Source organism: Clupea harengus, chromosome 12, assembly GCF_900700415.2.
Source record: "Clupea harengus chromosome 12, Ch_v2.0.2, whole genome shotgun sequence".
NCBI lineage: Eukaryota > Metazoa > Chordata > Actinopteri > Clupeiformes > Clupeidae > Clupea > Clupea harengus.
The window spans coordinates 12,292,897-12,316,801 of record NC_045163.1 but is presented as its reverse complement, the minus strand read 5'-3'; the positions used below and the strand labels follow the sequence as shown (position 1 = coordinate 12,316,801).

At 43.8% G+C, this 23,905-nt stretch overlaps 1 protein-coding gene and 1 long non-coding RNA gene across 2 annotated transcripts in view; one reads left to right on the top strand and one right to left on the bottom strand.

Moving 5' to 3' along the window:
- Positions 1-10,130: 10,130 nt before the first annotated feature.
- On the top strand, positions 10,131-13,532 carry LOC116222845. The gene is made up of 3 exons (XR_004164807.1): positions 10,131-10,319; positions 10,579-10,649; positions 13,351-13,532. It is a non-coding gene; the product is annotated as an uncharacterized LOC116222845 (long non-coding RNA).
- A 1-nt stretch (position 13,533) lies between these two features.
- si:dkey-34e4.1 (carboxyl-terminal PDZ ligand of neuronal nitric oxide synthase protein) overlaps positions 13,534-23,905 on the bottom strand; it is a 46,481-nt gene continuing 36,109 nt past the window's right edge. The window contains exons 8-11 of the mRNA XM_031577829.1: positions 21,665-21,826; positions 19,690-19,858; positions 18,979-19,282; positions 13,534-16,114 (exon numbers count right to left, since the gene is read on the bottom strand). Of these exons, the coding sequence (XP_031433689.1) occupies positions 15,571-16,114; positions 18,979-19,282; positions 19,690-19,858; positions 21,665-21,826 (1,179 nt within the window). The 3' untranslated portion in view covers positions 13,534-15,570. The remainder of the gene's footprint in view (positions 16,115-18,978; positions 19,283-19,689; positions 19,859-21,664; positions 21,827-23,905) is intronic.

Here is a 23,905-nt window from a genome sequence, read left to right as displayed (position 1 = left end):
GAACACATTACAGAGAACAGGTGAGGAAGAGAGTGAGTGGCAGCGAGTGAAGATAGAATGGAAGGAAGGAGAGAGAGAGAGAGAGAGAGGAAAGGAATCCAGGGCATAACCAGAGTATGTGAAGTTACAGGAGAATGTGAAGAGAGGCAGTGAAATATCCTTCCTTAGAAGAAGTTTTGTATTATGAAGCCAGTACAGTAAGAGTTAGAGGTCACCTCTATATAGAGTTTGTGTAAAGCCCTTTATCTGTATGAGTAAAGGGTCTGTTCTCAGTCAAGGTCAGTGGATAAGGTGGCAGAATGGGGCATAGTATGTTACGCAAAAATAAATCCCCAAAACTGGTCTTCAAAGGACAACCTTCCAGATGCAAATGAAATCAAGATGCAATCTGCTCTGCAAAAAAGCAAAGTAAATTGTGACAACAAAGACAGATGTTTTTTTGTCCCTGCCATGTGAACTACACAGAGGGAACAAACAGCATAATTATGGACATATAGTCCATGATCACCACAGAACAAAAGAAAAAAGCGTCTGTCATCTCTGAAAGAGTGTACCACCTTGACAGAGATAATGTTAGATAAGATCTTTTCTTTGTTTGCTTTCAAATGTCAATTTCTGAGCTCAGGTACAGTCAATTAACCTCTTAAACTGTTAAATACTTGGCATTTTGGGCTTTAATAGCTCAATTCAAGTCATCACAAGCTCATGCTGTTATAATTGCTCCATCTATAGCTGAGTTTGTGTCCAACACATTCACATTTTAAATGCATTTATGAAAATTCTGCCGTTCATAATGCCAGTCTGTATGCGTTTCCATCGGCTGTGATATGTGAACATGAACATTCTCCTCATCAAGGGAGGAATTGTGAACAGCTGTGGGTTTGAAACATGAGGGTAGTAGGACAAAATCGAAAAGAAACAAAAATGTCAAGAAATCCGTTTTCGTCAACCTTAGTTGCATTATACCGTATGTGAATCCATCTCCTCTAGCAAATTCATTTCTTATTTGACTTAAAAGATTGCATTGAAAACCCAGCTTTTGGCCCTTCAATTGGCTGGGATGGCAATATTCTTCAGCATAACTTACACAGGTGTCAGTTTTAAAGAAAGTCGACTACAAAGCCTAAAGTCCTGTAAGTTCATATTTTGTATGTTGTGCGCACAAGATAATAACTTGTCAGGAATGTTATGAGTTTGGTCAGAAATTGGTTGAAGACAGAGAGGCTGACATTAAATGTAAGACCAATCAAATGGAACACATACTCACCAAAGGACAAGAGAAGCACATCCCCCATGCAAACTGGCCAGCTGTCGGTGGTAGACGTGTGACTTGGTGGACTTGATCCACCAATGAGAGGTTCATTGGCAATCGACCTGAACCTGGAACCCCTTTCTAGCTGTAGGAAGCTCATGGGTCTACATGCTGTGGCTCAGTGTGAAGCTGAGGGAAAAGGAACGCGAATGACGCACAACTTTAAAGTGGAAAAAAAAAACACCGCCCCATCCACCACAGTGCTGTGCGAGCTAATATTGAGTGTTTGGGCCACCGGCTTGTGGGCGAATATATGCAAGCCATTACACAATGGTGCCATTGCAATGATTGACGGAATATATGTGATTGATGGCGATTTTCTCATTTACCATTTTTGAAATCTTATTTGGATGTCTGAGTGTTGCTGGGCCATGTGGTCAAGACTAAATGTGTCCTATATCAAGCCCCATACTACTCTCTAACATTAGCAGGGGGCTACTTTCAGGATGGACCCCTTCATACACAATAACAACAATAACAGGTGGGCCAAAATGTGTGCAAGACCACATACAAAACTCATACTAGTAAGATTGATACTATAGCATTTTTATTTAAAATAAAATTATCACACATTTTAATACAAAGCTTGGTCATGTTATTTAATGATCTTTGTAATGGTAAAACTTTGTTATAGTTTCTTTGAAACATGCAGCTTTACATAGAGATTTAACTGAACCATCTCAATCAACACGTCTACACCGAGTTTGAAAGCAAACAGAGAGAGTTCACTGAGCTGTTTCCATCAACAATGTGTCTAAAATATGACAGCGGGTTTGAAGGTGATGCAACAGATATCTGTCTGGGCACTTGGAGTTTGATTGTCACAAACACACACGTTTTCGATTCTCATTTTCCCATTCCCACTTGAGCCCCTCTCCACAGCACCACGAGGAAGCGTAACTGAATCTGTGCCACGTAATTTATTTTCAGAGCCGACCCATAAATGCCTGTGGAATACCAACAGCAAATGAGATTAGCCCCAGGGACACGGCCACCACCAGGAGGGGAAGCTGATTGGAATAATGATATTCTCTTCCCTTTTCAGACTCTCTCCCCTCCCCACCCCCTGTAAATGTATTACCCCATAAACACTCTATCCTCTAGACCCTGGGAATGACAGTCACTCCATCAGACTGTCCCTGTGTATACAGGAGGGTTTGTGGGGACATTATAAAGCAGCTCTGCCCTGCAATACTGAGTGTACACCATGTGACGTCCAGATCACCCCTCAGCAAATAGGTATAAAAACAAGCAAACTGCCAGAAACTGTAATTAAACTGTAATGTTGCTGTATTTACCTACAGTAAATAACATGTAAACATACTGGCCATTGGAGTCCAGTCACACTACAATATATGGTTGTGTCTTTGTGGACATTTTCACCACACAGCATGTGCCTGTCTTAAAATATTATGCCTCAATAGCTGCCAATCCAGTGCACACTCAACCCCCTAATTGCTGTGAAAGTGACTCACTGTGTCAGGTCCCGAGGCATTTGGTATCGGGGCTAAAAAGTTCAACAGCAACCATTTCAGGAGAGGTTCTGTTTTCTTATTCAGCCTTGGTGTGGTGAGCCTGCGGTATTATTTCATCATGTGTTATGCAGTTTTACATCATGTCTTCCTTCACCTTCTCCTTCTGACCATTTGCCTCCAGGCCAGTGTTCCAAGGTCTGTGGCCATAGTACTCTTTGTTTCAGTATTTTGTACTCAATTTAGCCACTGGGCAAAATGCTGTCTCAAGTAACACAGCTAATTTGAATCGTTACCTAACTTTGTTAAATAAACTCTGCCCATAAAAAGAATGGTGATATTGCATACGGTAAGGGCAGACCAGCAATAACTCTGCTGTCTTTGATGAATAACTTATCATTTGACCGCTTTGCATCAGAACTCTGTGGGATGCCTGGCAGCAGACATGTGGTGGAGCCTATGTAGACATAAAACAAGCATTTTTATTAAAGATTCATCTGGGCCAATTAAAGTTTCATCACAACACTTGATAATCTCCTTCTGCAGGCCAGTGGTAGAGATAGCGAGCGGAGAGTGGCTAACCATCTGAACACTCGCCAGCTGAGAAATACTAGTGTGTGTGTGTGTGTGTGTGTGTGTGTGTGTGTGTGTGTGTGTGTGTGTGTGTGTGGTTTGTGTGGATGTCTCTCTTACAAGAAAGCCTGTAGATGCTGCAAAAGTGGTGTCATGAAATAATAATGTTCTTTCTCAGTTGAAGATTAAGTCATCTTAATTATTTATTCTCTATAAAGAAATATTAATGTGCACTTGAAGCCACCCTCATTTGGCCCTAAGCCAGTGAGTTAGAGAGGGCAATAGTGAATGTTCAGAATACTGTTTATTTAAACTATTAACGTTTGGGATGATCGCTATGCATAAGCTTCTAGCTGCTTAAACCATCCTTAGATTGTGACTGACACCGGACTGGGTCCAGCCGTGATCAGAACACATTAGCACCAACTCCGGTCTTGAACTGGCCCATAACCAGCTGTTGAATAGATACATGAAAAGGCTTGCAAGTGGGCATCACATTGCTTGTAAAATGTGCGGTAGATATGGTGATAACCGTAGTCCAACTAGGTTTATATAGTCTTACACAATGCCATGCCACATCGTGTCTGGGAGCGATTGACAATATGCTTTAATATGAAAAAAAAAGCAGTGGAGAAGTTATGTGAACTTCTCCAAGTGACATATTAATGCAGAAGGGAAGATTTAAGATGCACTGAAGCTCTCAAATTGTGCTATCAGTTATGCAATACCCTGCAGACAGCCATCTCTAGCAGCTAAACTGACATCTTTATAAGTTTGGTTCAATGGTTTTCAAGCAAAAAAATGTTGACGATTGCTCATTTAGTATAGTGAAACATGAATATGAAAGACAGAATCAAATCTTTTTCATCATTTTGGCTCATAGATGAATTCACTGCAGACAGTTAAGCTCCACTTCACACCTAAGGCAACACATTTCTGGCATGAACTGGCCATCAATTTCTGTAACCCATAACACCTCTTGCACACCCACAAACAGCCTGTGCAGTAAAACTGGAGGCAAGTCACATTAAAAATGCATATCAATGAGTTGTCAACAGGCAGTATAAAAATGCGAACTTGGATTAAATTAGCATATTAATAAACAGACATGAGAAAGCATTGGGTTTTAATACCCTCATGTAATGGATCTTTATTTCACAGGAGCCTTTGTTTTGGGGCAGATCATCTGCAAGAGCATACTGTGCCAATAGCATTTTTTTCTCATTTCAATCCCTCTGGTGGCCCGACTGCATATTGCAACATGCTATTTATAGTCACTGTGATGATTTTTTCACCCATGCGCCTAGATCTCCCCATCCATGGTTGCATATTTATTTTAGCAAGATTTTACTTATTTCTAGTTTTTCTTTTATTCTCTCTATCTTTGTTGAAGAGAAATGAATACACAAACAAATAAATGCCATAGCGTTCTCCGACTCTTAAAAACCCAGGGAGTTGAAATACGCACATTGATCTTCAGGCACATTGATCTCTCACTTCAAATCAAAGGTTCACAGCTACGCCTACACACTTACACATTAGAAAACATCAGGTCGGGTCAGTCCTGCAACCTACACACCAGAAATGAGTTGTGTTGTAAACCCCTGACTGACAGAGGGGTGCTTACATAATTTCTGATGTGGCGCCCACTCTCTAAGACTTTCACGTCTCTGTGCTCACGTGATGAAGGCACTCACTCACTCTCCCAAAGAACAATGGAAACAGACAAGGGTACAATTAGAAGCTGGGAGATCCAACTCTTCAGCACTGCAATCATCATTGGCCTCGTGGGTAGGCCTACCACAGGCGCGAGCAAAAAAACAGAGAAAAGAAATACCCATATGCCTATGGGAGCTAATTCTGGCATGGGCCGGGCCTTGTCCTGGTGCTAATACGGTCCACATCTGGCCCAGATTCAGTCCAGAAATGTATGCTGTCTGGGGACGTTTTATCACGGTACGCATTACCACTCAGAACTATGAATAGATGGAATAAATTACAATGGCACTCAGTAGAGCGCATCTCGCACCTTTAACGAAATCGAAACAAAATGGATGCAAGCGCCATGTTAGCTCACTACATTGGAGAAAGCGAAACTACATTCATGCAGGCGCCCTGTGAGTCAGATTCGCACAAAAAATGTAATGGGTTCTACCTTGGGCCTTGCCACCTTTCCACCAAGTTTTATGAAAATAATTTTGTGAAACATAAAACATACAAACCAACAAACAATAAACATACAAACCAACAAACGGACACGGGTGAAAACACAACCTCCTTGGCGGAGTACAGTTTACTGCTGCCAGGGAAAATATGCGGGTCTAGTGATGCATTCTGTGGTAGAAAATAGACCAACTCTGCATGATCACAATGTAGCCTGCTTTTGGTACTGTTATGGTAAAAGGTGTCCGGGCGACGTCATAATGGCTTTTGAACGACTCTTGAGTGACAGTTGCTATACCAACGCTAGCATTACGTAACCCGGACAGTATGTAACCTGAACCGCTTTTGGCTATCAGTCAGTGAGTCTCAAGAGTCGTTCGAAAGCCATCAGCTACTTTTTAATCGCTTAATATTGTGCCTAAACGGACACTACGTAACCCAGACGCCTTTTGGCTATCAGTCAGTGAGTCTCAAGAGTCGTTCGAAAGACATCAGCTACTTTTTAGTCGCTTAAGATTGTTGCACAACGGGGGAATTGCTAATCGCTAACGAGATGCTAGTGGCTAAACCTACGTGCTTACTTACAGGAGACTGGCAGCCAATATTAAGCGACTAAAAAGCAGCTGATGGCTTTTGAACAACTCTTGAGACTATCTGACTGATAGCCAAAAAGTGTCCGGGTTACATAGTGTCCTTTTAGGCACAATATTAAGAGACTAAGCTGTAGTTTTAGCTACACCTGCCTTGCAGGTATCCTGTAGCAAATTTCAACAGGTTTCGCCGCTAGCATCTCATTAGCGATTAGCAATTACTCCGTTGTGCTCTACAGTTAAAGGTGATGCAAACAATTCCCTGTTTTGTGAAAATGTAATTGTGGGTGCCGTCAGATATGTCTAATAATCACAACACATTAAGGACTTTCTTAGAGCAACACAACAAAGGCATTGCTAATCGCTAACAAGATGCTAGCGCGAACCTGAAATTTGATTACTTTGATACTATAACAAACTAGCGAGTCAACAACTTTCCTAACACAGTCAAACATCAAGCACATGGTTGTTTTGCTTGGTTTATGGCAGGTCAAATACAGGAAAGCTGGTCTCAGGTAGAGAAGTATAATGGGAGATGCTCTGGGGTTAATTGCGTTATTGAGGTATTTAATGCAGCGCAAGTCTGTCACTTCCAAAAAAGTGTCCAGGTGACGCAATGCTAGCGTTGGTATAGCAACTGTCACTCAAGAGTCGTTCGAAAGCCAATATTACATCACCCGGACCCCTTTTGGCACCCGGACACCTTTTGCCATGACAGTACCAACAGTGCATAAGACAATGGAAAAGTGCACTGTTGATTGACACAATGTTGACTGACATGGTCAGTTGGTTTGATATTCAGTGCTATTATTTGTCGCAGTTGTTTGAAAATAAGTCAGACATGATGAAGTGACACACAAACAAACACATCTGACGTGAATAGGCTACTGATACTGGACTTGTGCGGCGAATCACTGATAGATGAGACAAGGGCAGTGGTGTCCCCAGCGGCTCAGCTTAGCCTTGGGGCCAGCCCATCTGGCGGCCACCCATGACGTGGATGTGGAAGACAGATATACCGCCGTCCGGCCCCTCGTTCAGCACCAGACGGTATCCTTTGGCCAGCCCCAACTGATCAGCACACTTCTTGGCCATGATCATCATGTGACCCAGCAGCTAAAATGATCACAAGTAGGACTGATGAAAGTACACACACACACACACACACACACACACACACACACACACACACACACACACACACACACACACAAAACGTATGCCTATGGCCTGCATTATTAGCCTATTTCTTATTTTTGATGTCCAGACAAGAGACAGTTCCTGAGTAAAACCTATTTTGAATCACCTTGGTGTCCTATAAGTACACTCTATGTGGATTGTTTTGAACCATCTGTATAGGACACATCAGTACGTCTGCTCTGCCTTTGACTGAAAAAAAGTCAACAGCACCATCTGTTGTACGGTACCGCTTTTCTCAGCACTGGCTGGGTGTGTTTCGGACCAGTTATAAAATTGCCGTCGTTTTTCCCGAGACGTTATTTTGTAATGCACCCCCCTCAACAGCACTACCAGAGTTTAATCGCAGTAAAGTCAAATTAGTTGTGATGTCAAGATTCATATCTTCATACCACTGAGGCGGTTTTACAGTCCTTTAATATGAATGAACACATAAACACACTTGTTTTTCGTCATAGTGTTCGCTTTGAGTAACATATAGACAGAGATGGGCAGTATTTCAATTACTTGTATTTGAAATACATATTTCAACTGCTTTGAGTATTTTGTAATTTGTATTTGATAGGGCCGATAAAAAATCTAACGTAATTTGTATCAAAATACTAGAGTAATTTTGTATTTAAAATACTCAAAATACTTTCTCCATTGTTAAGGCAGAAGGAGATTTTTTTTCTGTCAGATTCTACCACTAGACCATCTGATCTGCCTTTGAATGTCATTGTCGAATCAGGCAACAGTCAGGCAAAAGTGGTGCTTCAAATGACCCCGCCCCTTTTTGGGGCGAAATGGAAATCGCCCAGATCTCTCTCATTGACTCTCATGTTAAATCCATTTTTTTCACAAAACAGGGCTGTGTTCGAAAACTTAGATAGCTGTCTTGATCCTTGTCAATTTATCTTCATTATTACGCCGACTTAAAGGAGGTTCTTTCAAAGAGAGAATCGAGTTGTTGCACCGAACTTTAGCCATCTTGACAGAATGTGGCTGTGGCTATTACGGCACACTTTACAAAGTACTCTGCAATACAGTGCACTGCAATACAGTGCACTTACATATGTAGTTTGTTCTGTCGCTGATTAGTGTTGTCTGAAATGGAACACTGAGAGACACAAATGTGGGAGCCTTTAACCCGTAAATCTGTGCTCTGGCCAATTGGAAATTTGGCGAAAAACAAAGATGGCGGACCAAAACTCTGCTGACAGCCATGTTTTGTATACAAATGTACATCTTTTAGCGTTTTCTCGCTTAGATTTTTAAAAAGTTACAGAGAAATAGACACTGTACTATCAGATAACACCAGCAATAATGGTTGAAGTGATTTGCGAAGCGTCAGTCAGCCAACTTTCCAAACTGAAAAGCTTCCGACAGGGCTCCTCCTCTTCCGCTACGTAGCCGAGATGGCGCCCGTTTAGAGTGAGTAATGTCCATTATTTCACACTGCATTTTTTGACCGTTTGCAGTGCGCCATCCAGGTACTTTCAGTGCCCTGAATTCTGCTGGTTCTGTCAGTGTGAACGCCCTAAGCACTGAAAGTCAGTGTTTGAAGTGTGCAAGTCTGCGGTAATAGACACGGCCTGTGACTTGATCAAAGCCGTATGACGTCCTTATACACAATTACGTATGACAAAAGCATGGTGGGACGAGCCCTCCCGGAAGCCATAGAGATTGCATTGAGATCCCTGTTTTGTGAAAACATGAGTCACACAGCTGCTGCCTGCAAATATATATATATATATATATACATAATCAATCAAGTTGTTGTCTTTTAATAGCTTTGCTTAGTTACACTGATATTCTGTGACTGTTTTTCCTATTTGTGGGGTTCCCCAGAGCTTTGTGTACATTATATAGCCCAAACCTGAATGCTCTGCTATACCAAACTGTGAAAAAACGGAAAATCCAGAAAAAGTATTTCCTATATTTTAAATACAAAATACATGTATTGTACTTTGTTACATTTTCTGGCACCAGTATTTTGTATTTTATTTTGATACATTTATTTGAGGGGTATTTTGTATTTTGTATCAAAATACATTTTGATATATTTTTGCCCATCTCTGCATATAGATAGGCTACGACGTGCATCACTTTCCTCTGCTTTAGAGATATGGGCTATGGGTTTCCTCGGGACTACCAGAAAGTGAGTGGGAGCCTGAGGGGCAACGTCGTGGAAGGCACTGCAGCGAGGAGAGAAAATCCATGGCTATGCAACGCACATTTGTATAGAAATGAATGCATCGGGCATTGGCTATGGTCCGACGAGATTAACACTATCGTTCAGCCACATCACACATGCACAATTGTAACCTAAGTTCCAGGAATAATTTCATTTGATTTCTATGCATCGCTATTTGGTGTTGTGCAGCTGGTGCGGGCTGGTGTAAAGCTTTTTGAAATGGCATGGCAATATTAGCAAGCTAATTTGGCAGCTATGGAAAGCAAAAATAGTGTCGCCTCCGGATTTTGCGCCTTGAGCGTTGAGCCATTCCTCCAGCCTTTCCTTTCCTAAATCGGCGCTAACTGACAAGAGGCACACACGGTTATATACTCCCCCAAAACAAATTCTATTGGCGAAAGAAAAGAAAGCCTGAACAGCTACTTGCTTGCCACAGTGTCAATCATATTTCTCGAAACATTTATTTTGCGCTTTGTTAGGCTATATAAACCAAATAATTCTGTAGTAAATATGAATATAAATTAGATATTAAATACTTTAATTAAAAGTAAAGAATGTTCTCTATGCTTATTTTAAATATTTCAACTTCAGGGGGAGGGTCTTATGACTAAAGGTCTTTTCCTCGCTGACGTAGCGGAAAGACATCAGTTAAAAGTCAAAATGGAGTCACGTTTGAAAGTTGCGAGCTATCGCATGTTGTGCCCTTTTTCTCTTATGCACTCAACACATTGCCTTGTTGTACATTCGGGTGACATGCTTGGTTGGTACATCTATTGTTTTGTCATTTATTAATGGAGTCAATCGTTTAGAGCAGACAACGCTTCAGAGACCAGCAGGTTTGTTCAAGCTGATGTTGGCTGTCGTTTACCAGAGCTAACCATACCACTCAGGCATGATCTGTGGACTACAGTGATTTTTGTGTCAGAAATCACATGTACAGATCGATAACGGTACTGTCTCTTTCTGTGTCACCGGACATTGACATTGACCATAAGGGTAGTTAGCCTATGCAGCATGTGTTAAAAGTAACTGATTTCCCCCTATGGTTGTCTGATTATTGTGTAATTATATTTAATGGTTTTTGTCTCATGAAAGCTGCAAGACAGAAGATAAAGGAGGAGTTTAGGAAAAATATGCATGAAACATCTGGAGAAAATATTCAAAAGGTATGATTTAAGTACATTTCACCACCAGATATCTAATGTTGGTAGTTACTTATGCATGTGCTTATGAGGAATGTCTAATATATAAGTGGGTTTAACAGAGGAATATATGTTAATACATATAGGCTACATTTTACAATAAAATGTACATTTTATGTTTTATTCCTCTGTACTCATACCAAGAGATACACCAAGGAAGAAGTCATGATCTCATTTATACCATGTGCCATTTATTTAATTCCCACATCTCACTGAGCAGCATCTCTGCCGTAAATTTCGAGAAACACAAGACTTATGGCTGATGGTGGAGTTTTTAGGTGGAAAGATTTGTTTTGGATATTGAAGGTTTTGGATATGTATACAGTGAATCACCCACTCCAGCTGAATACTAAGCTTATTAATGCAAGATTAGATTCTACTCATTAAACTGCATGGGACCCTTGTATATACTTTTGTGTTTGTTGTTACGCTTAATAAGAGTATGACATTCGTTTTCTTTGCTTTATTCCCCAAACATGGCGGGTGCATTACATTCATCTATGTTAGAGGCGCTGTATGTAGCATTTACGTTGTTTGATAATGTCCACAAGCCAGCATTGAGGTCTATATGACCTCCCTCAGTTGTGCTCTGCACTTGCAAATGAATCGGTCGGCTGGCTTTCCTATGTCCTTTTGAAGACTCTGGTTTGTGAAAGATGCAATGTGTAAGGTTTTTCAAAAATAAAATAAATGAATTCTGAAAAGATTATATTTTTGCACAGTTCTACGCAGCCCAGCATGCATTTGTTTCAGTGGGGTTAGTACATGTCTGTACGAAAAAATGCTTATTCCCACCAAGCTAACCTTACCCACTTTTCATGGCTGTAATGGGACCGACCAAAATAGTGTGCAATGATTATCTCTACGCGCTTTGTATTCCTCTGGTATTCCCCTAGGCTGCCCAATTGCATTCAAATAGCCCCCATATTAAAAAAGCCTTTCCTTTTTTGCTGGTCTCTGCTGCCCTCTTGTGTCTAGACAGAGGTTCTTCACTATCATCATTAACTGCAGCTCTTTCATCATCCAAAGTTACAATGGTAGTTCGCTGCATCATAGCAACTCTTGCACATCTACCTTTCCAGTTTTTAGGTAGTGTGTTCCTTAACCCCAACCCTTTTCCACACGCCCACCATAAGTCTGCCAGTGGAGTATCCTGTGGACAGTCTAGAAGCACATTTGTGGGAATATATTTTCTGCCCCCCATCTAAATACCTGTCTTTGGCACTTTGGTCTTCTTGGTGTTGTATTGGAGAACCAATACACCTAGACCCACGTTGTTTCCACTGGGCCCCATGCACATGACACATTGTGGCTGTACGCACTGTCAGTGTGAATTGTAGCTGCCTGGCCTTCGGCCAATTTACAAGCCTCAGTGAGCGCTTTCAGTTCGGCAAACTGGCCTGAGTATGACTGCTTACAGGGAACACACAGTACTGTCACAAACTCTCCTGGATTCAACATTTACACAACGCTAAACCCTGCATGAGTCCTGTTGTCATAGTTATGACTAGAACATCCACAAGGTAGATTACTACTCCTCTGCCCTTGCGAGATTAACCTGCCAAGATGCATTACATGGGATTCTGCTTACTGCCAATATTTCCGGGACACTTTGTATCCTCCATCAACCAGTGTTTTTAAGGCTGCGACGGTGTCTTTCTCACAGGTTTCCATGTCTTGAGAACTTATTAAAATATAATCCACAAACTGGAGGATCGTACATGCTGATGATACTGAACACACACAGTAACCCTGAATACATGCCCACACCCACACCCTTAGACACAAGACACACACTCTTCCAGCAAAAACAAACTTCTACCCAGTGCCTCAGAACGTCAAGGCAGAATTTGAATAAAGACATTCACTCACACACACACACACACACACACACACACACACACACACTCTACCCACCACTCAACTAAATTCATATAATTGATTGCTTCATTCTCCAAAACATTTTTGCTACTAATCTTGAACCCATCAAATCAAAACACACACACACATGCATTACACACAAACACACACACGAGCAACATCACTTTTCATGATAACAAAAGGTACACAGTGCCCCTGAGTGTCTAGACTCTAGACGAAACCACTCCAGACAGTTCAGGCCACCAGCATTTAATTCAAGTCTCTTAGGGTGTGTTTACACTGCAGGTCTTCATGCCCAGTTCCAATTTTTTTCCTGTAGGATTTTTTTGCCCCGTTTACATCTACACTTAAAAGTGACCTAAATAATGTGTACAAAAAGGTTTGGTTACCAAAACAAAATTAAACAAACAACCAGCCGGCACTGCAATGGACACAAACAAAATTATAATGCAATCTATTGCTTTCCAGAGAATCTTCAGAGGTCAGCGATATATTGGCCCTTTTTTAAGGCAGAGAAGAAAGGGAGAGCCCTTACTGCATGTGAAAGTAAAGCTATATATCATTCAAATGTGGAAAAGTATTATAAGTTTTAAAGTATTAAAAGTTGATTGCATTTTCAATGGCGTGTGAGTTGTAATGACAGAAAATATCCTATCTGTCCGTTTAGATGACAGTCGCATTGGCAGATATCTGATTAACATCAGATTTATTTCCACATATTAATGAGGCCTGAAACGGATCCGAGAATATCTGATTCACTGTGTTTTTTTTTTCCTGTTTACAGGTTCATAATACATATCCAATCTGTGCCACATGTGGGAAAAACCTCAGAATTGGGTCACTTTTACCAGGCAGTGTGACCTGAGACCACCAGAATTTAAATAAAGACTCTTAGAGGCCAACAGTATTTTAATAAAGACTCATTAAGACCACCAGTATATAAATAAAGACACGTAGAGGCCACCAGTCCATCACTAATGTCTTGTTTATTTATTTGTTTATTGCCATGTGGTTTTGTGGTTGTTTATGGTTGACTGCTTCACAGGGCACACCCACTGCCTAAAAACAGAAGATTTCCCTCCTTAGGAGAAGTCACACTTCTCCTTCTCTTTCTCTCTTCCTATAATCCATCCATTTTAAACCTGCCTCTCTTTGGTTTGTTCACCATGCTTGTGTACTCTCTAATCATTACCCTTCCACTGTGAATCCTAAAATCCCCCTCTCCTTTGGTGTGCGTGTGTGTGTGTGACTGATTATCTGTCTGTGTGAGCGTGTCTTATTGCAGAGGACATGTGTGGTAATTCTGACAAAGATCTTTGCTTCCCTCAAATTTCAGCTCCTTGACTTTACTAAAAGCTAAGATATGATTTGATTGATTGGATTTGCCTGTTTCCTATGAAATGCCATGCTATTGGATGGAAATCTGGAGCAATGAATCATGGGAATAAATGATGTCATCAGCAGGGGACACAGTAAACTCTCCAAGAGTGTTGGACTGGAAATGAGAACTCATGCTGAACGGAAATCGCTGATCTGCAGGACATGAAACACCTCTCTCTGTCTGTCTCTCACACACACATACACACACACAGAGTTCTCTCCCTCTCTCTCACTCACACATACACACACACAATCACAAAAGCTCTATCTCTTTCACTCTATTATCTCTCTCTTTCTGTCCAATCAAGGCTATTTCGTCCAGTATGGAGTGATAGCAATCACACCTTAACTGACCCTGACAGTATGGAAATCACAGGGAAATTACAGGCCATCCAGTCTGACTGAATCTAAAACCTGTCTTTCAGAGTATGGAAATACGTCTGTGTGTGTGTGTGTGTGTGTGGTCAATTCTCCTCTTACTTAAAAAAAATATTCCAACGGTTTGCAGGAGAGCTGATTGTTCCTTTTTTCATCTTGTTCACAGTTATACTCACAGTATTTGTGGGTGTGTGTGTTTGTGCACTGAAAAATGTTTCAATTTCTTTAATCACTGAAGGTTCCTGTACTGCTGTTATCTCTACAATATGAGTAAAACCTGCCTCCGTTTTTTGAGACTGATGAATTTAGTTTGGCTCAATACATTTTGCAAACCCGCAATCAACTCCCCTCCTCTCTCATTCTCACACACACACAAACACACACATACACACACCACTGTTGCCTTTCAACTTTCTGTTGCCCGTTTATCTCCAACTTGCTTGTTCCTCTCGTCTTCTTATCGTCCTTTCCTGGGGAGGCGTGTAAACAGCACCTCTCGTTGTACCCGTCGCAATCCATCAACAACCCAACATTACTTACAGAACGCTCTTGCACACATGTAAACAACAGCAAATAACATAAACAAATCAAAAAAATAAAACTAACTATACTATTTCTCATGGATACTTATTTGCTGACTACTGCAGTGTAAAAAAAGTGTGTGTGTGCTTTCCCTGCCACTACTTAAAATCACAGTGTGTGTGTGTGTGTGTTCACTAGTATTGATGATGCAGTACCTCCCTACACACTAAACACACTTAACAGCAGCTAGAAGATCAAATCTAATACTCCATCTTTTCTATACAAAAATACATCATCTATTCAGTCAATCAGACTTATTCCATAAACAGCAATCAGACTTATTTCATATACAGTTCTCTCCATTGATTTCTGTGAACTGTTTTTGTAATATAAAAATATACGTCTCATTGCCATCCCCACGGAGGCTGTGTCTGGCTCCGAAAGGTCCCTGGTCAGACACGCTCTCAGGAGAAACCACATAAATCTCTAGACCCTGGTATACTGGTTCATCCAGAGAAACCACATCCCAGGGCTTCCCTTCTAGACCTGGAAGCACTTGAAACGACTCTGAACCACAGCAACTTCAGAGAGGAAAATAAAGAGAGAAATAAAGAAAAGATGTGGAAGATCCTGGAGGCCTCGGGTGAAGCCTGAGGCTGGAGTGGTTCCGTCAGCCCAGCGAGGTAAGCTGTGGTTAGGCTTCCTCAGGCCTCCTCGGGCCTCCTCAGGCGGTGGTCTCCAGCAGCTCGTCCTCGCTCAGGCTGATGTGCAGGCAGGTGTCATTGAGCGGTGAGGAGAAGGGCAGGGTGTGGCCGTAGCTGTGGGGCGTGGCTGGGCGGGGCGGCGTCACGGTTACGGCGTCCGCGGCAAAGGCAACGGGAGGCCGGTCCTCGGGGAGGCTGCTGCACGTGCTGGATGCAGACATGAAGGTGGAGCCGCGGTCCTCAAACGGGTCCTCTCCGGGCAGCGATGGTGGCGGCGGTGACACCAGGGACTTGTCCTCGGAGCGCACCCCCGAATCCTCACTGGTGCTCTCGGCACTGCCGTTGCTTAGCGAGTAGAAGTCGCCGGAGCAGGGCGTGAAGTCTGGGAAGGAGGTGCTAGCGCACAGGGTTCGGAAGCCACTCCCATTAGACACGGTGGGCGTGGACATGGGCGTGGATGAGGGTTTAGGCCCCGCCTCTGAGCCAGGAGAGAGCGTCCTGATTGAGCGCTTTCGGTTGATAGCTGGAGGGGGAGGGTCCAACTTGGGAATGATTTGCTTCAAGCTGCAGAAGTGAAAGTGAGAGAGAGAGAGAGAGAGAGAGAGAGAGAGAGAGAGAGAGAGAGAACATGAAAGGAGATGAGTAATGAAGACATGCATGAACTCCTCAGCAGATTACTAAAGCTATAAGTAGCATTCACAGATCACAGAATCTATTATCTCTTTCAATCACACACACATATTCCCTCTGGGGAGAGATGTCTGGACACACACACACACACACACACACAGGCTCATATCAGGGGAGCTGTCTAGAGGGTTTCCCCGCTCTCATCAATAGCCTTCTGTTCAGGTAATACAAATAACTGCAACTGCAACAGCAACTCAACATGAAGCACACACAGGCTCTCTCTCTCTCTCTCACACACACACGCCACCAGTTCCACACACAGCACATGCCAAGAAGCACCCCCCCCCCTTACCTCACACACACAGAAAAAAAGACAGAATGAATGTTGTAGAGAGACAGAGAGAGAATAGGAGGGGAAGAGAAAGAGAGAGAGAAAGAGGGACAGAGGGATCAGTTGGTGATGGTTTATGCATGGTGCTGTTCCTCCTCATCTCCTGTTCATTCACTCCATCCCTCCCTCTCTCTCATTTTCTCTCTCTCCCTCTCTCGTTCCCTCTCTGTCTCTGTTATTGCTGTGTGAGCTGAGTCAGCACTTCTGAGACACAGATACAGACAGACACACACATAGGGCCAGTAGTAACTAGCTTCCCAGTGGGCTCTTCGTGTTATGTGACGATGTGTACAGCGTAGAACACACACACACACACACACACACACACACACACACACACACACACAGTTGCACCCACATGAGAACATATAAACAGCCTCATAAACAGGCAAAGTGCACCAATATAGAACTACACAAACACACATACACGCACACACGTGCAGTGAGCGTGCAGTGTGAAAGGACAGACTCTGGGCATGCTGGTTATACTCACACAGGACTGTCAGAGAGAGGAGAATAGAGGGATGATGGAGAGGAGGAAGGAGAATGGATGAGAGGAGGAAAGAAGAAGTAGAAAAGGAGGAGGAAGAAAGAGATGGGGAGGAGGAGAAAAGAAAGATGATGAAGAGGAGGAGAGGAAGAAGACAGAGAAGAAGAGGGGCAGGGAGGGAGAAGAGCAAATGAAGGAGAGCGCAGAAGAAAAGGAAATACGGAAGAAAGAAAAGAATGGAGAGGAAAGGAAAAGGAGGAATAAAACACAATGAGGGGGAATGGAGGAGAAGAAGGAATAGAATAGAGACTGGAGAGGAGAATGGAGAGAATCAGAAAGAGAGAGGGGGGGTTAGAGGAGGAAGAGGATGATGAGGAGAGGGGGTTCCTCACACCTGCATCAGAGCAGAGAGAAACAGAGAAAGAATAAGAGTAGGCCACACACTCACACACACACACACACACACACACACACACACACACAGGTCCCTATGATACAGGAGCTGGGATGAGCAGGAGATTAATCTAATTTACATCTTAAGCAGGCTAATCAACCATGCAGCACTTCCTGGCTACATACACACACAAACACACACCATCAGGAGCATCCCAATTCACTATACACCACTCCTTCATCAAGGTGTCTGAAAAAGTCTTCTAACACACACACACACACACACACACACACACACACACACACACACACACACACACACACACACACACACACACACACACACACACACACACACACACACACACACACACACACACACACACACACACACACACACACACACACACACACACACACACACACACACACACTATCCATACCCTCACATTCTCACTCTCACCAAAAACAAGCCCAGAAATCCCCCAGCACACTTTTATACTGATTTTCTTTTCTCACACACTCACACTCACACACACACTCATGGCATACACAAAGTCACAGGAAGGCAAACAGCAACAGAAAGCAACACACACACCACATAGTGCTGGGACACTGTGACATGATTGGCTGTTTTTTGGGGGGAGACAGACACAGGCTTCTGATTGGCTGGCCCGGACCCAGCTGACCTGTGGGCTAGTGATAAGAGTGGTCGCCATGGGATACTGGCACCCTGCTGGGTCACCGTGACAATGAAGTCTGTGACAAGTCATCAGGTCAAAGGCAGGACTCAATGAGGTCGGAGGAGAGGAGAATGTGAAATGTGCCAATTACATAGGGCTCATAGTGAGTGAGTGAGTGTGTGTGTGTGTGTGTGTGTGTGTCTGTGTGTGTGTGTGTGTGTGTGTGTGTGTGTCTGTGTGTGTGTGTGTGTGTGTGTGTGTGTGTGTGTGTGTGATGCAGGGCCGACTAACAGCAGCTCATCCTCCTAACAAAGCGAATAGGGAGTCATAGACAAACGTTCCCAGATTAACGCACACATTGCACATACAAACACAGAATTTCTGTCTCTCTCTCTCTCTCTCTCTCACACACACACACACACACACACACACACACACACACAAGACAGCATGGTTGAAAAGAGGGTTCAAACTCAAAAATAGAAATGTAATAAATCAGAACATAAATCAGAAATGTCAATACACCGGTGCATTCTGGGTAACCCTTCGCTGGAGACATGACCTGGTTGATTCCGGGTTGATTTGTCTGAGGTAGCCAGGTACACAGCATCAATGATAAGCTTACGTGTGCAATAGCTCACTAGTTTACCAGTTAACTATACACCTTCAATGACGTGTTTATAAACATAAGATCCTGAAGTGTGACACTGATAGACTTTAGCCAGGTAAGTTTGACTCCTTCAGCCTAATTAAGATGGAGATATGGCGTAATGCGAGAACATTACTAGTGAACTGAAAGCAGCTAGCTGAGGCAGGAAGCTGAACATAAAAATGCTCTTACTGTTCATCCAGTGACGCTGAGTTCCTGCTCACGAGCTGGCCAGTCTCTTCATGGGGTGTGTCTGATCCGTTCCTGCTTCCTGTCCTCTCTGCTTTCCCATTGGCTGCGACGCCATTGGTCCCGCCCAGGTTGAGCAGGCTGAGGTAGGACTCGGCACCGTCCACTTGTGAGAAAGGCGTGGGGGTGGACCTGGCTCCCCCTGCGGGGGTGGAGGTTATGGGCTGGTCCTGGGAGGAGCTGTAGTGATTCTTCAGGTTCAGGGAGAGCGAGCGAGAGGATGGGGGGTGCCACGGCGAGTCCTCAGCTACAATGGACACACACACACACACACACACACACACAGAGTTAATGATAGTTTTGGGGTGGCCCAACTGATTATTGTCCATGCGCTCTATAAGCAACCCAATCTACAGCACTTGACAACGAGGGACACCTACACAAGTACATATATACACACACACCCACCATACATTTCCATACATACAACACCACACAGTCATGTGTGTTTGTGTGTTTATATGTGCAGTGGTGTATTTGTGTTGCCTGTGAGTGAGCTGTCTCTAACTGTGTGTGTGTGTGTGTGTGTGTGTGTGTGTGTGTGTGTGTGTGTGTGTGTGTGTGTGTGTGTGTGTGTGTCGTGGTGTATTTGTATTCTGGTGTGTGTGTGTGTGTGTGTGTGTGTGTGTGTGTGTGTGTGTGTATGTCTCTTACTGTGAGTGCCCCCATTGATGGCTTTCCCCTCTAGCTGTGCGATGTGTTTGACCAGCAGTGCTACGTGCTGGAGCAGGTCTCGGTTCTGCAGGAGCAGCTGGTGAACTCGGGCCTGGGTCTCTATGCGGGCCGTGGTCTCGGCGGACAGCTGGTCCTTCAGGAGCTGCACCTGTAGAAGGCACACAACCAGCACACAGCAGGGTCAATACACACACACACACACACACACACACACACAGCAGGGTCAATACAGCACGCGCACACACACACTGTGAAATACACAAACAGTCTCAGAAGCACACATCCTGGCAAATACCTTATCCCTAATCTCTGCACTCGTCCCATAGTTTGTAAGACAACCACAGGCGCACACTCACAGACACACAATCACACACACACACACACACACACACACACACACACACACACACACACACACTTCAGAACACTTATACCTGAAGGTCAAGACCCGTAACTCAAGAGGGAGCACACACACTCACTGCTCGGACCCTAAAAGAGCAAACAGGTCCCCACAAAGGCTTACTCTGACACACACACACACACACACACACACACACACACACACACACACGTACTCACAGTAATTTCTATTAAAACCCAAATCACTCAGTGATACTCACACACTCATACAAGCTGCACATTGCTACTATCCTCCTCCTCCTCCTCCTCCTGTGATTGGCCTGTGGGTGTGTTGTGTTGACCCCTCTCTTTGAGAGTTGGGCCTGTGTGTGTGTGCACTGTATTGACCCCGCTGTGTGCTGGTCGTGTGTGTGTGTGTGTGTGTGTGTGTGCGCGTGCGCGCGCGCGTGTGTGTGTGTGTGTGTGTGCTGTATTGACCCCGTTGTGCGCTGGTCGTGTGTGTGTGTGTGTGTGTGTGTTGTATTGACCTTGTTTTAACACTGTGATGGCTTCATAAATCTTAGTTTCCCTTCTCTGTCATGCCGGCCCTGAACCGGCCCTGATCCGGCTCGGTTCCGGCTCTGACCCGCTTTAGACTCAGCTGCCATCCTGCTCTAACCTGATTGATTGGTTCCTGTGGAGCCATGAGATTTGTGAGGAAAATCCAATTAAAGCACAGAGGTTCCCCAGCTGTGTGTGTGTGTGTGTGTGATGGCATGGGAAAACCATCTTGCTGGAGGAGTCTCTTTGTCTCTCTCTCTGTCCCTCTCTCTCTCTGTCTCTTACTCTATCTGTCTCTTTCTCTCACTCTCTTATGAGAAGTGAAGGTTGAATGAGAGGGAGAAATGGGAAAATGGGAAAACGTGAAAATGTGAAAAGAGAGAGAGAGACAGAGATGCATTGTAAGAGAGAGAGAGAGAGAGAGAGAGACAGAGATGCATTGAAGGAGAGAGAGTGCGTTTGAGAGAAACAGGGAAGGACAGAGAGAAAGAGATGGAGTATGTGTGTGATAGAGACAAAGAGAGAGAGAAGGTGGGAAGGAGAGAGATGGAGTGAGAGGGAGAGAGAAGCACAGAGAGAAAGAAAAGGAGGGTGAGAGATAAAGAGAGAAAACAGAGATGATGTAATAGAGTGGTGGTCTGCAAGCATCTGTCATCTCTGGGCCTACACTGAGTGTTCCTGTCTTATGAGTGTTCCTGTTCCTGTCTTATGAGTGTTCCTGTTCCTGTCTTATGAGTAGGGCTGTTCCTGGCTCGTCAGGCCTTCTGCTCTTTGTTGGCAGGTGTGTCAGGAGGCGGGGCTTGTGCACCTGTGTGCAGGTAGGCATCAGGGCTGCATCCTCTCCTGACGAGGCCGGACTTGAGTTTAGAGCGAGTGAAAGGATAAATGTGTGCTCATATGTGTGTGAGTAAATATGTGTGTGTGTGTGTGTGTGCGTCCATTTGTGTGAGTGTATGTGTGTATATGTGTGCGTGATTGTGTAAACGTGTGTGTGTGTGTGTGTGTGTGTGTGTATGTTTAGTGTGAGCGTGGGTGCTGTCTCTGCAGGTCTCACCTGTGCGACGGTCACCTGTGTTTGCTGCTGTTGCTGTAGCAACTGTTGCTGTAGCAGCTGCAGGTAGTGCTGGGTGGCCAATGGGGTGAGAGTGGGGGAGCAGGGGCTTCTTGGAGAGAGAGCGCTGGGAGACAGGGTGTACAGAGAGACGCCCTCCAGGTCCTGCAAACATACACACATACACACACATAATACATTTACACCTAGTGTACCTAATGTACCCAAGTACATATATATGGATTTACACAAACATACACACACACAAACATTTTCATACATACAACACCATACGCAGTCATACACATGAATCATACACATACACCAGCCATAACACATGCAGACAACCACATACAGAAAAAAAACCTCCCCACACACACACACACAACAATACCCCCCCCCCCCCCCACACACACACATACACAAATATTCCCCCCCCCCACAAAATCACAGACACAAAGTACAATCCTAAGTGACCACTAAGGCTAAAGTGATGAGAACATTCAATCATATAACCACACTGAAGAAGTGTGTGTGATTGCCAGAGACATCTGAGCCTCCCAGTGCTGCCAGGATCTTACCACTGAAGCACTCAACCTCACAGCACCTGTGTACACATAACATACACACACACACACACAGACAGACACAGACTTACACACACAAGCACAAAATGGCACAAAAGCACTGTATGTCTGGAAATAGCACAAGGACACACAGTGCTGTTTGTGTCTTGGCTTTTTTCAGCCTTGGGTGTATTTGTCCCTCTCTGCAGGCTATACCGAGGGGAGTGTGTTCAGCCTTGGGGGTCTATTTTTACCCTCTGAAGCCTATACTGAGGAGAGTGTTGCTTAAAAGGGCAACTGCTTGGCCAGGTGACATAAATGATTCAACAGTAAATAAGCGCGTTAGGGCGTCTGAGCGTGATGCTGTATCACACTGCTACTCAGGTTAGCCTTTCAGTGCGCACACATCTACACTCCGTCACGAGAAACCTCAGGACACACAGATTTCATGACAACAGATAGCTAGTTATCATCCACACAAAACTCCCGAACACAAGAAGTGTGTGAGGGTGTGTGAGCGTGATGCTGCGTCAGATACTCAGGTTTGCCTCGTGGGCCACTCATATTTACCCTCCATCTGTGGTCATGAGAAACCACCCCACGCTATGACAGTTTTTTCCCCAATCTTTTTCACACTTGTTTCAATACTGTGGTATACTATAGCACAAAAAAGTGTGCAGACACTTCTCTTTCCCATTAAGTAAGTGAAACCCATGAGACTACCACTAGAAGAGTCCTGCAGCCCCAATGCTGATCCGTGGTGTCCTCCAAATTTAGTGTGAAAGTTTTCAACATATTTACAGTACTGCAACATTCTCCTCTTGAGGCATATAGCTGAATTTCATATTTAGTGTATTTTATTTTATATTACAATATTTATGAGGTGTCGTACGTTTTTCTTTTGCAATCCAACACTTACAGTTTTTCTCCATTGCTTACACACATTTAGCGAATCATGGGTCAACCAAGCATGGATTGAGGAGGCCGCCACCAACAACCTCAACAAGGACTAGGGCGAGGACAAGGAAGAGGCCGTGGTAGAGATAGAGGGGCCCCTGTCAGGGGACGTGGCATTCGTGTAAGATACTCTAATGAAATTAGGGCAACAGTCATTGATCACGTAGTCAATCATGACCTCTCCATGAGAGAGGCTGGCCAAAGGGTTCAGCCAAACCTGAGCCGTCATACTGTGGCATCAATTGTTTGTACGTTCGGCAATGACAATGACACTTTGCTGGCCTTTACAGTCAATTTACTGTACTGTGTTTCATTGTTTTTGTCAATTTCTCTGTGTTTTTTAGTTAACTGTACATTGAGTGATAATGTAGTTCAATGGGAGAGAGCATATGCTATCGTTATGGCATCATGAGTCACTTATGGGGTAAAGTATGAAGTGTTTTGGTGGTTGTAGTGCATTTTGAACCAAAGGTTAACTGATATGCTGAGGTGTGTGTCTGTAAAGCCCATTGTGTGAAGAGTTTGGAAAAAGTGGGCATGGTATTAACCAAGGGTGAAAATAATTGGAAAAAACTCTAATGCAGTTTCCATTTCATGCAACAATCCTTCATGTCCACTAGAGGGGGCCCCAATACTGTATGTCAATTATCACTGGCGCAGGGAGACAACCAGAGAGAGAAAGAGAGAGAGAGACAGAGAGAGTGTGTGTGTGTGTATGTGT